The sequence below is a fragment of the Atractosteus spatula genome, chromosome 19 (assembly GCF_055471065.1).
Source record: "Atractosteus spatula isolate fAtrSpa1 chromosome 19, fAtrSpa1.hap1, whole genome shotgun sequence".
Lineage (NCBI taxonomy): Eukaryota > Metazoa > Chordata > Actinopteri > Semionotiformes > Lepisosteidae > Atractosteus > Atractosteus spatula.
Genome location: NC_142724.1, coordinates 6,921,441 through 6,935,494, shown reverse-complemented (window position 1 = coordinate 6,935,494; position 14,054 = coordinate 6,921,441). Strand labels below are relative to the sequence as shown.

General features: G+C 39.5%; 1 protein-coding gene across 5 annotated transcripts in view; it reads right to left on the bottom strand.

Annotated features, from left to right (window-relative positions):
• Positions 1-1,496: 1,496 nt before the first annotated feature.
• Positions 1,497-14,054, bottom strand: part of ndrg3b (ndrg family member 3b) — a 54,549-nt gene continuing 41,991 nt past the window's right edge. For 3 of the 5 annotated variants that reach the window (XM_088937333.1, XM_088937334.1, XM_088937337.1), the window contains 9 exons: positions 13,528-13,584; positions 13,071-13,174; positions 12,038-12,103; positions 10,948-10,999; positions 10,472-10,519; positions 10,087-10,122; positions 9,348-9,399; positions 4,216-4,254; positions 1,497-3,488 (listed from right to left, as the gene is read on the bottom strand). In XM_088937333.1, the coding sequence (XP_088793459.1) occupies positions 3,307-3,488; positions 4,216-4,254; positions 9,348-9,399; positions 10,087-10,122; positions 10,472-10,519; positions 10,948-10,999; positions 12,038-12,103; positions 13,071-13,174; positions 13,528-13,584 (636 nt within the window). In that variant the 3' untranslated portion in view covers positions 1,497-3,306. The remainder of the gene's footprint in view (positions 3,489-4,215; positions 4,255-9,347; positions 9,400-10,086; positions 10,123-10,471; positions 10,520-10,947; positions 11,000-12,037; positions 12,104-13,070; positions 13,175-13,527; positions 13,585-14,054) is intronic. The other 2 variants (XM_088937335.1, XM_088937336.1) reach the window with 1 other exon arrangement.

Below are 14,054 nucleotides of genomic sequence, written 5' to 3'. Positions count from 1 at the left end.
TTCTGTAATTAAGAATTCCATTGTACCAGTACATGTACCGGTTACATATGGCAATAAAGTTCAAGTTCAAGTATTTAGTTATTTCAACCTACAGTGACTTCAGGAGGGAAAGAATATTCAAAATGTGACTTCAAAAATCCTCTTCACTACTTTTTCTTTCAGTTTGTACTCTTTTCATAGTTTAGTTGCAGTAACTGAATATGTTCCTTGCAGTAAACATTCACCAGTGAGACAATGGATGAAGGGCTCATATGAGCACCAGAAAGTCCAGGAATGAGAAAGGCCATTCAGGTCATTAGGCTTTTGTTTTTTCCTCTCTGTAGGTGCACAGCTGGTGTTGGCTGCACTGGGAGCACCCCAAATATGGAAACCTCCCTTCCCCCTGACAATTTACAACAACCACTCCAGCTACCCTGCATGTCTGGGAGGTAGGTCGAAACTAGAGCTCCTGTAAAAAACTCATGTGAACATAGGGAGATCATGGAGAAACCCTCCCAAGCACTCAAGGCTGGAATCAAACCAAGACCCTGGAGCTCTTTAGGAATTAGTGCCAACCAGCACCTTGTTTTAGGTGGTCCCAGAATGCAGTAATGCAGAAGCCAGAGCACAGGTTAGTACTGAAGTGGGACAAATATATCGACACATATTCAAGACAATAGTTTTAGCACTTAATCATGCTGTGGAATGTATGTAATAATTACTGTATCATGTTAGCTTAGAGATGCAACTCTGTACCAGTCACCAAACTGCCTTGAGGTCTGTTAAGGTACGATAAGAACTGACTGAATAAAATCAACAGTAGTTGATTTACGCCTAACAAGGTTCTCAAGAGAAGGAGGAATCAACTTCAAAGAACAGGATGAAATCCAGAGCCGGAAATCAACCTGTCAGGTACTACATGAGACAGAAATGTATACAAAGGGTTAGAGACTTTAGTAGTTTGTCTGTTTTGCAGGGTAGACCCAGCTATGCATTGCTGTGTGTATTGAGCTCAATAATGGCTGCATCTGCACAAGGGCTGTCTCCTCTATTGAAGAATTTCCCATGATTGTACAAAAGAGAAAGGTATACCAGTCCTGGATAATACTGGATGTAAAGATATGTAAAGTGTTTGCCATCTAGAAAGCCATATAAAGCCTTCCCTGTGGCTGTGGTTACCATTAGCATGTAACACTGTTCACTGTATATCAATCAGAAGGTATGTGCAGAGAAGGGCACTGTGCTGGCAAGCCAGCAGTTGACAATGCATTCAAATGCAAATGCTATGTGCCTTAAATGCTATGTGTATAACCCTGGTATTATTTTTTGTCTATTGTGTTTAGAAACCTGGAATTGTGTTCCTCTGTTGTATGGATACTTTTTGATAAAAATTTCAAAATATCTAATAAGTCATGTTTTTCACACATTTTCAGTCATATGTCTTGCACAGTCTGAAGTAACATGCCTTTTCTGGATTTTTCTGGATAAAATAATTGAAACCTGTCAGTTGTAGCTAATTTACAACTTCTAGCTTTATTTAATAATCAGTACAAATCGATATAATCAGCAGACAGTGAGAAGTGTATATTCCCTGCTTGAAGACAGAAAGCATCATCACAAGCTCATCCATGATTTCATTCAGTCAGGAACAGCAGTGAATATCACACAGTGAAGACATTAAATAACACTTAATGTATGACACCTACCACCATTAAAAATGAAAAAAATAACGCAACCTATATAAAAATGTTACTCTTATTTTTTTTTCTTGAACAGTTTTGTCAAACCAGTCATTCTTTTTGTTTTTCGTCACGCTTAAAATGAATAAAGTTTAATCTCAAAATGCAATTAACCAAGAAAATGAATGAAAAAATTAAGTGCTGTACAGTTTCCTTTCCTTGATTGAAACACTACAATGCAAAGCTTCAGATACACTGCAAAAGCTCATCAAATATATTCAAAAGATTTTTCATGATTATGGTACTTTAAAGTAATTTAGGATCCCATTATAAACATAAAGAACAATGGCTTGGCTTTCCTGCCAACTACTAATAAGGAAAGCTTTACTAACAGTCTAGGTTTAAGTACAGAAATATTGTTGCACCTCTACATGTGCCTCTCAACTTATAGTTATTCGTGCATGTAAATTTGTTCATATAATGAAACCTGTGTTAATAGAGTACAGACAGAAAAGGCTTTTAATATTACCCTGGACTCGAGGATATATTGAGACTTGGCAGATTTCATTGCTACTGTTAAATGTTTTTTTTGGTAAAGGCATAGAGACAAAAACTGCCTTTAACCACAGAAATTACTCTACTATTTTAAAAGACCTGTTGGCCTGTCAAATGCAGACAGCATTGTTGACAAGCTGTTCAGTACAACACTGTAGACATCCAGGTGCTGTAATGGTGAACTGCATCTCAATTTTCCATCTGTCTGTTAGTTTCCCCAGTGTCTGACACCTTTTTAACACGGGCTTCACTTTACATTACAGTTCTCTCCTGTTTCAGATGTAAGCTTTGGTCCACAAATCAAAAATCTGCAAATCAAACACAACTGTCTTGGAGGTGAAAATACTTTAGATGCTAGTACCAGTGAAAACACTTAAGTAACAGACCTAAAGAAACCTGACAAATATACTCCTACACTTTCGCCATGCCATAACTGCGTTATAAAAAGGTACTGGACTAGAACAATGTCGCACTACATTTCTCGATTGAAGGAAGCGAGCACTGAATTTTCACAAAGCACGATGGCGTACAAAAAAAAAAGTCTGTGTTCATGTATGAGCACGTGTGTGTAGTATCTGGGAACAAAGAGCCAAGTGAAAGAGAGCTCACAGACGGAGACGAAAGAGAGAGCCAACTGCTTTGTGTGTTCTTAATCCGCAAGCTGCAAGGGAAGACTACTGCAGCAGTGGGCCAACAAAAAGGCAAATTAATCTTCCTTCACTCGTCTCGTCATGATTCTGTTTCCTCCCCAGCCGTAGTAACGTCTGGTTTCTTAATCATTTTCAGCCCAGTGAAAAAAACCCCGAGACTTAACAGACAAAAATAAAAGGTTAAAACGCCAAAATAACTGCTGTCAGACTGTCACCGGAGGCATGCACACACCACTGGGAAACAATAACTGGGTACTTGGTGGAAGATGGCAAGCTCTTGACATTTTTTGTCTTGTTGTCCTCACTGCTTTTATGACTGGAAGGCGTCTACGGGATGTGTTGATCTTTATAATGTGGCTCCCTACAGCGCTCGCTGAGCTGGGGGGGGGGAAACTGGCAGGAAGAGAAACGCAGGGGAGGGAGGGCCAGCCGACTGGCGCGTCTTAGCAGGAGACCTCCATGGTCTGAGGCCTGGCTTGGGTATCGTTGCCGGCGGCGGCGGCGGCCCCGGCCCCCTCCACTTGGTTGCTGGTGTGGGAGCGGCTGCGCGCCCCGTCCGCGGATCCCACGCTGGACGAGGAGTGGGTGCGCGAGCGGACGAGCCGGGTCATGCTGGCTGTGGGCACTGCCGAGGAGAGGAAAGAGCACGTCAAGCAGCCGCCCGTGAGGCACGAGGTAAGCGATCGCCGACATCGTTAACATTTGAAACGAAAATGTCCGCCGGCAGCTCTGGGAGAATAATGAGGCCCTCATGGTGTCTGATCACCTCTTTGGAAATGAGAGGATATACGAGATGTAGCCATCGTCAGCTTTTGAAAAATGTTTGAATAAAGTACACATTGTCATATCCATTTACATGGGCTCCATTTTAAAAAAGCCCTTTTTGCTGAAGTTGAATGAAATTCATGGTTCATTATTCTCCCATTACTCTGAAGGAATCACTGAAGAAGACTTCGTCAATAATTAACCCCCTCCTCCCCCACAGCCCATCCAAACTCTGATATGTAAAATGCAACATGCATCACACAGAAGAAAGAAATTCACGGTACAAACAGACACACAGGAAACAAGACAGCAGCGACTGAATGAATGAATAAATGAATGAATGAATGAATAAATGAATAGAGGTTAAGATGAACGCTTTCTCGCTCCCCACACCACAGCCTCAAGTTTGGGAAAGAATTCAAAATCATGACACAGATCATGCATGACAACAGAAAAAAAAAAAGGAATTGCAAAATATGAGAGGCAAACGGCATGGGCATACAAGTGTAAGGAACAGAAGGCGTGTTGTAAAGATGGTACCACTGAAGGACTAGTGCAGCAGTGCCCAGGGCACAAGATCCTGGTACCTGATTCGCTGTTCAGGTGGCTGAGCTGAACGTAAGGGACTGTTAGCATTGAGGGGGGAGGAGGAAGGAAGAAAAATAAGGAGGGACATGGAAATATATATTCAGGTTATTGGTTCTTAGACAAAGCCTGGTCTTAATCTGGTATTTTCTGACACCTTTTGTGTAAACAAAGACATCTACCCCTTTGCTCCTCTTTAACAGACTGTAAAATAATATTAAAAGAATAAATAATACGAGGTTGCTCTCTCCCAGTCCTTTGGCTTGTAAACACTCCAATGTCCTTCAAAAAAGTTTTTTTTTGTAGATTAGATTTCATACACATCAGTTCAGCCACTCTAGGCATGGTTTGTGTTCAGATGAAGCTTTCAATTTTTTCCTGATCTGTTAATTGAAGGAAAAAAAAAACTGGCCAAGTCCACCCCAGCCGGATAAAGAAGAGTGGAACCTGAAAGACGTGCAGTCTTCTCTACTCTGTTATGCACTGGTGCTAGCCTGTAACTCAGGGCTTTTCTTCATGGTTCAAAGCCGTCTTTCAACAAACATCACAACGCCCGTGGGGAAGATTAGACATTTACGCAGCTCAGACGTATTTCTGCTCAGTTCTGCTGTTGGAATTTGCATGTATCACATATTTTTGATACCAGGTTCACTTCCTGTGCAGCAAAGATGAATCACTATCTGGAATCAAATCAAAAGGCTGGAAGAAACAAATGTTCAGAGGCTTCATTCATCGCCTGAGGTCCCCACCCCGGACTCAAGCACCCACACCAATTTCCCCCCCAAAATAAGTCAACCGGGGAACACCTTTGAATGATAACATCGCATACAAGAGAAAGTTTCTCTTACATTTGCATAGAGGAAGACATTTCCATTGTGTCGGCACACGCAGACACAGACCGTGCACTGCGACATCCACTCATATTTCTTAAGACACGGGAAAATTACTTTTTAGCCATCTTCACTCTTCACAACCCGATTTGTTTTTTGAATTAAGGGTTTTAAAAAAAAATTGGGGAAAAAAATGCTTACATTCAAAATACAATGAAAAATATGTACAGTTTGTGGAGATTTTAAACTGTATTTGGTGTTCACAATTACACATACTGTATTCTTAAATAAGCAACATAACATCAAGCACAAAATATGAGAATGTCCCGAAGTTTAAACCCTGGAATACCAAAATATTTTAAAGAGAGGATTATTTTGGACCAGTGTACATAATTGATCAATATAACTTTTATAATCAGTTAATAATGGAATCTATTATCTTTCATGTGTATACTTTAAAGAGTATGTATATTAATGATATATCTGGTATGACACTAACATTCCATACTGGTCCTGTTTATAAAACAATTTTAACAAAAAAATCTACAAAGCACTGCAACAGCTTTCAAAGTAAATGGGCTTTGTGAGGGGAACACCAGAGACCTGCAGTGCCTAGTCTCTGAAACGGTGTGTGGGCTGATGATGTGACTGTCGAAGACCACAAGACACAAGGGGCTTCACTGCCCTCTCTAAGACACTATGCTCCTGTGTGCCTTTTTCTTCCAGATTTCACAATTCTCACTTGGCTCTTGAACTTTTTTTTGCATTCCAGGAAACGTAAAAGTGCATTATTCACACCACACTCCTGTGCAGTTTTCAAATGCTTCCAGATTAGCTTTATAAGGGAACTGAAGTGTGTGTGCAGTGGAGCATTACGAATATGAGAAATACAAAGTATTAAGAACACTTTTTTAGTGCTTCTTAGCTCTATGGGTCCCAAAGCATTTCACACACATAGGAGAGGTCCACCTTCGTCCACTGCTGCACTATATTGAAATGTAGTCATTATGAAGAATTAGCCTCATTACATTCTTTTCATCAAGTAAATAACTTGAGGAATTATTTCACCAGTTAAATTAAGGGGGAATTATACGTTGGCCACATCATACAAGCCCCTAATGGAATTCAGTCAAGATACATAGGTTATCACCTTTACTCTCATGATTTCTATCGACCAAATAATCAGGGCTTCAGTCTGATATCTTGAGCGAAAGTAGATACGTCTTTTAAGAATCATGGATCAGAGAGAAGAGTGCCATCTATTACTCATTCTTAATTTCAAAACACCACAGAAACAAAGGCTAATGTGAGGTTCTGATACTAACGGTAACATGACATTAAGTAGAGACTCAGACCAGATGAAGGATGGCAGTCTCGAGTCTGAAGTGGTTCCTACAACCCTCTGGACTGCTCGGCGTTAATTTCAAACACTCCCTTTCTGAGAAGCCTGTGGCTTCTGTATTGACATCAGTACACATACACATTAAGATTAATTTCCAAGGCATTAACCATTGCCTTTTTAATATCTTAATCGGCCAAAGATATCTTTCAGCATCCAATGACATTGTTTTTAAATGGCACAGAACAGCCTGCCCTTCACCTAGTTACCTGTTAATTGATGACCAGGTTGTGACAGGCAATAGCAACCACTTCCATCTAAATCCATTAACAATGGTTATGCAGCAATTTACTATGAAAATTGACCACTTAAATGGTCTGAAGATTGTTTTCTTCATATATTTGTTACAACTAGAAATCAGTTTTTTTTTAACTTGCTGAAATCACAATAAAAATAGACTTTACTCAGCAAGAGGGTAAATTTATTACGTAAACATATTTCCTCAGTTCTCAAGTCAATAAAGCTTAGCTTCATTTATATTCTTTATGTTAGGAAGTACCTGACAGGGGAATAAACCGGCATTTATTAATTAAAAAAAGCAAAAATAAAAAGTAAAAATCTGAGAAGCATCCCTACTTTTACCTTACTTCACAGCAAAGTAAGGTTTGTTTGCATTAGTATAAAGTACAGGACTGTCCACCAGCGGTAACCAAGTTAACATTCACAAAATAATTACTCATTCCAGTAACAAAATGGTTTAATAAAAAAAAGTATTTCTTGCCCCTGTAAAAAAGGACAGCAGCTTCGCCTTCTTTAATGACATTAAGAAGCCCAAATATTTCCCCCCACGTTTACACCCCTTGTCACCAATAATTTTGATATATACACAATTTTTCAAAATGTATCAACAGGAGAAGTAATCTTAGACACTGAATAACAGTGAAAGTTTGATAAAGTTTAAGAATACAATGCCCCACATTTCATTAAAAATGCTTCCAATATTTATTACAAGCTTCATATACACTTTGCATGATTATATCTGGTATCTGTGTCTAATGATTTGTAATGGTCTGTGTTATAAAAGGTGACTGGTAAAAATTGGGCTCTGAATTGCATAAAAGCTATGTCTTCATTATAGGGGCCACTGTACCTTAAAGTGAAATAAAAGAAAATGGATTCACACTCGGAGGATTTCAGAATGCCAATATATATTGGCATGGCTTAGTGCAAGTCATGCTAGAAACATCCTTTTCTTAATAGAAAACAATTACTTACAAGCATGGTTACGCAACACTGAAAACAAGACAGTAATATCATTAGAGTTCAGTCATGTCAGTCCCTCTCCTTAGTAATATGAGCTGTCAAAGTAACAACTAGTCCCAAAACACTGCCTGTATTTATATTTAGCCTAACACTAACAGATTAAGTAATAAACAAAATCTAAATATTCTCCTCTGTGGAAATAATTGAATTAAACTATACAACAGCAGCTCAGACAGACGTATGCCACAAATTAACCTCCTGGAGGAATGCACTGTTAAATCAATTTAAAGAAAAACTTGAAACTTTCTTGAAAGGCCTCAGGTCCCTGAAATTGAAACTGCCACATGCGAGTATTTGAACACACGTCAGACAGGTTTTAATTTGCAGCTAACATTTAACATTTATGGAAAATCATGGCACACAAGCCTTTACATCACTCAGACGAGTTTGGTCTAATACCAATCTGTGTTTGCACTCGCTCAAAATGAATATACACTTCTGAATGAGAGAAACATGCTCTCGTCTCCAAGTTCAGGGTAGACCCAACACCAGTGCGTTTTGAGCTGTCACAAAACATTTTACTTGTTTACTCATAATAAAGGTGATATCAAGGAGGCCAAGAATGTATTGTGGAATAACTAGATTTTTTACTAGATGGAAAGCTTAAGGTTAAGAAGGAATTCTGTGAGGAGCAGTAATGCACAACGAGTACAAGAAAAGCATTAGTGCAAGCCACTTGACTTGAGAGCAGGAGCCTTAAAATTGACTTAATGCTCAGCCTTTGAAGAAGCTGCCAGTTGTTCAGGTAATCATTTCAGGTAACATGGCAGAGTTCTACTGGCCAAAAGACTGCAAATGATTAAATGCACTGCAGTATGGCCTGTATCAGATATTTAAGTCATTCTCCCAAAGTCACAGCATGTGTACTGTGGGTTGCCAATTAATGATGTTATGCTTGTCTATGTGTTTGTAGTATTCTAGATGAGTAATAAGAGCATAACGTTGATCCTCTATAAAGCCATGTTCAGATATATCAGCCTGGAAAATGGAAATTCTTATGGATAAGGTTGCAGATCTGCCAGACTGCATGCACTAATTCCTCCTTTAATAAAATCAATTATGTTAAACCAGTACACATCTGAGTATGATGCTTACTAGTCTGGACTTAGCAGTAAGGTGTATAAATTCAGCTGTGAAAACTAAGCTCTTGTATTCAAGCATCCTAATTTGTAACATTCTATTGGAAAAGCAGTTTTTTTTCAGGGCAGGTCTCCTAAATACAAGTAAAATACGGAAAAAATAGATCTAGAACCGAGAGAAAAACAAAAGGTTTCTACAGAATAAAGAAAAAGAGAAAACAAAACGTCTGTTCAAGTCTGTCAAACCGAGACAGAGACATCGGTGAAGAAGTGTTCTGACTCTGTATACCAAAGAAGGAAATTAGCAATGGGATGTATAGATCACAATACCTCTGTGGTGTGGAAAAATACAGCTGACAGGGAGACAGCAGGAGATTTTATCTTCTATGGGAAAGAGATGCTAAGACACAGAAACACCTTTGCAGACGGGACACTCTGAGCAAAAACCATACTCATCGGTACATGTAGACAGTGTAAATCAATCAGTCAAACACAAAAACTAATGCAACATTATGTTTGACAGTAAGGAGGCTGAAAAAGCAAATTGAGAAAAGATTACTCACTGTAGCCCATTCCCTGAACAAAGTACTTGAAGGCCTCTGCTAGCTTGCCAGGCTGCAAGAAGAAGATGGTCATTATTGAAAAGTGTAAAATCATTATCCTAATAATCCCCACCTATGAACTGGCTTCATTACTCTGTTCTCCTCTCCACTAATAGCTGATGTGTGGTGAGTGTTCTGGTGCACTATGGCTGCCATCACATCATCCAGGTGGGGCTGCACATTGGTGGTGGTGGAGGGGAGTCCCCATTACCTGTAAAGCGCTTTGAGAAAAGTGTCCAGAAAAGCGCTATATACTGTAAGTGTAAGCAATTATTATTATTAATCATTATGATCTCCATGTCTACAAACATGAGGGATGGACATGGCTATTTGTCTGCTGTCTTTGGAAGTGGTGTCAGACCAGTAAGACAGACATACCAAGACACAACTACAATGACGGAAGACAGACTTTAGAAGAGATGTTAAATTAATATCCAGGCCACTTGTGTTCATTAAAGACATCTTGGCACTACTCAAAAGAGCAGGTGAGCTAACACAGGTAGTGTCCCAATAAAATCCTGTTTTGCGATTTTTCACTGGTGAAGATCACACAGTGTAACATAATGCGCTATAGAAATAGCATTTACCTCAGCTGGAGGTAAGCATGCTTGTCTGAAGTCCTGACTGCACTGTCTCGCTGCACTTTCTTCTATATGAATCTTGTCTTCTGAAAATAGTTACACATAATTCATCTACTTACTTGAACGACTTGAGGCAGCCCTCCACAGTCTGCCATCTGAAAAACAAGATAAAATACATAAAATAAATACACACCACGTTGGCTGGGCCATAAAAATATCACTATGAGCTAATTTTGGCTCGACATTTACTGATACATAGTTATTTAAAGCTGCATGTGGATCTTTTAATAATTTGTCCTAGAAAGGGTAGACTGTACAAACTGTTCTGAACAGATAAGACTGTTTGTTCTTTTCAAACACTTAGTATCTTTGCCAAAACAGAAGAAAATAAGGAAATAAGGACTTTTTTTAGCAAAATCTATCACTATCAGCTTTTCAAACCATATGGCAGTCACAATGTTTGCTGGACATCACCAAACCTTCTCTACAATAGTGACATCTCACCTTCAACAATGTTGTTTTTGTAGGATTTAATCTGGAATTGCACTCAACCTGTAATTGAAAACATAATATCACAATACATTTCAGTTTGAGCATTCTTGAAATGATAAGGTTATTAATCTCACCTGTAACACTGTAAATAGTTTTTTAAATACATTTTAAAATACACAATATAAAATCCACCCAGACCACATTCCAGGTTCTAGCTTAACAAAAGTTAAATTGAGTTTATCTGTGTTGTTCTTGAACTTTTTCAGAAACTGTTACAGGTCTTCATCAAAACATAGGCGTGGTTATCTACTGCTGATGATAAGGCTAGAAAAGCAGAAAACAGCATTTTCTGTTATATTAAATCACTCTTCTGAGTGCTTAAGTTTATTTGAGGACTACAAGGAGTAAGATACTGTAAATGAGAGTTACAATTCTGAATTCATCAGTAATGACAACACCACCAAAAACGTAAAACAAAATAAACTCACCACAGCCTCTACTGCTGGTGAGGTGTCACCAACAACCAGCAAGGCAGGGCACCTGGCGTGGAAAAGAGGGAAAGACTATATTCCTTACTGGTCAAAACCTTTGGGACAGCCCTCCAAATAATGCGTTGGGTCTTTAAAGCAGGGATGGATTGAACTCCTCAGCATTTGGAAATATCTACAGCCCCATCCCATCCCATTCTTCTGGCTGGTTCTCCCTCATTTGAGGTTGTGATCGGGACACTGTTGTGATGAAACGGCACACTCCTCCAGTTCCCACAGTTTTCAATGGCACTGAGATCTGGAATTGTCAAGGCCCGGCCAGTTCTGTTTCCGGCCCAGCCAGCCACAAGAGTGAGTCAGCTCATTTTACTGAGGGTTATGAACATTTCTGAGCAGCGAATGTAGATCTTTCTGGAGATACTACACTAAAGAATACAAACACATCTTAACCCAAGAACCTAAGGGGGACCCAAACCACATATCACAAGTGAACCTCAATGAACATGGATTGAACGTTCCAATTGTTTTTTTGTCATACTCTGACTTTGTCAAGCTCATAGAATAAAACAGGTGATACAAAAAAGTATTGAAGTTACTAGTTGCTTCAGTTTATAAAAAAAACTTCGGGAACAGATCTTGAGGAAGTGATTAATGAATAATTTAGGCATTTACAGAAGGTGAATTCCTCCAAAGTTCTGATCCAGACAGTGTGGTAAAACAATAGGAATGGTCATCAGTGTGGACAGCACTTGCCAACTCCAAACTAAAAATGAAAGTGTTACCAGGATGGTGTTAAAGAATCCAAAGTAAGTGTTTGAACTGCTCCCTTGAAAATATTTCTACACTTAGACATCTGTAGTTTTATTGTCTGGATTTCTTACTGAGCGTTGACAAGATTTAGGGCCAGTGCAATGCTAAAAAGAAACCCCGAAAGAACAAGGAGAGGAGCTTGACCTCGAGATAGATATCAATATCAGTTTAAAGGGTCTGGCGGCACGACCAAATGTCAGGTTGAGAGGTGATGGCAATCTCCTACCACAGTAACCTTTGCTATGTTCTGGACTCCCTTAACAGTCACACTCATACTCACTTGAGCGTGCTCACTGTGTCTTCATTCAGGCCGGGGATAGGTCTCTCAATCTCAAGATCATGACGGCTTCAAACAAATAAAACAAAAGTTCAACTCGGTATAAAATCTTCCGCATTCAGACCTTGTGGAATGACAGCAGTTTTTCCAAATCTCAAGACCCCCCTTCACGCCCAGCTGTTTCCAAGCAGGCTGACCCCATGTGGGCTTCTGTCAGCCTCCTTGTTTCCACAACGAGGTCAGACTGTAGGATGATGCGTGTCGCGTGTCTCAGGACCACACTACTGTATAGCACGCCTCTGTGTCAGGCACAGATTTGTGGTTTGAAATGTCGCAAGCAAGCAAGCCACACAATTGAACCCCCACGCCCCTAGCTACTCTATCGCGTATTTTCCAGAACCCTTACAGAACACCATGAACTTTTACATCACTGCGTTCAACAAGAAGCACCTACAGTGCAACATGTACAATGCTTGCTATCAGGTACTATGTGTGTCATTCTGCCTATGGGTTTCAATATAAACATACAGACACCTATAATGTAGAACTTCACATTTTCTTTCCATTTGGTTAATTTTCATAAAAGTGTATATAAAGACCAGAACCCTTTGAATGCACTGTATTCTATAGAAATGGACCTAATCACTTAGTGCATCAAAAATGATAAGCTCTAACAGGCTGAATTCTATTTTCTCATCACAAGATTTCCTTATCTTGTTATTTAAAGTCGCATCTCTCAGTGCCACAGATTTAACATTTTCTCCATTAGATGTCCACAGTCTGGATCACTTTTATCTTCAATTAACTGCTCCAGGCTTGATTTACAAAGTTTGTATATCTTATTTGTTTTATGCAAAGATGCATAAAGACTGGACTGATTCTGTACTGTCAATAGTGTCACTTCAAGGAAAAACACAGAACTCTGGGTGCTGAAACTTACAGTGGCTCACCATCATTGGGTGAAGGGAAGACAGAGGGCTGATGGTAGATTGAGTCCATCAGAGGGCTGATGGGAAGGAGGCTGTGCAGTTTATACCTGTTGTAAGAGGTGAAGAAGAGATTCAGGTTGTCCTGATTGATGTCCTGTGCAATGTGAAGGCGATACGTCTGGATCAGCTCCTGATTATCCTGAAGCTCCTCCTGTGAGGACACACAAGGAAAACCTCATTGGGAACCCAGACACTGTGGGTATGGTATTACTTAAAAAAAAAGACTGAAACAGAACCCTTTGCCTGTTGAAACAAACCCCTCACCTCTACCTACATCTGGATAACTTACAATGTTGTAGCATGTCTGAAGTGAAATGCTGGCTTTAGGCTTCATTCACATGCTGCTAGATACAATATTTACTGAGACCAATCAGATTAAGCCAGATGAATCAGATATGATGTGTGGGTGCCATTTGCACTTTATCAGAAGAGATTAGCTGAGTATTGTAAACAGATATCCAATAATGAAGCAATCTGTGCAGCAGGTAAACAACTCAGACTCACATGACTGAAATGATGAGCCATCACAATGTCCACTAAATTGCTTGTCCATCCAGTGAGCTAGAAAAGAAGTCAAGAAGTTACATATCTGTTTTCAATTGCGCTAGCAAGGGTAAGCTAACTGCACTGCAGAAGAACATTTGTTTTGCATAAACAGCAAGGAATTTCAGCAGCCACCTCTATAAGTTTTCCATAATTCCGATAGAATTTTAGGAGCAAACCTCATGCATTCAAATCATATTACAACATTAATCATTCTTCTTAAAATCCCTCTCAGAACAATATTATAGCACACTGCATTCACCTTTTCTCCTCAAAGAGACAGGTGGACAAGTGACAAGGTGGACAAACTTCTTGAACATTGAAGACGTGGTTGATTGTAAACAAACCACAGATTATCCATAAAAAATAGTAAATAACACCAAATCTGCAGCTCCAGCAGTGCAGTGAGACTGGATTAACTCCTCACATAGTCTATGCCTCGGGTAAGTAGATTACCCGAGTACACTACTGCACATGATCAGGCTGGA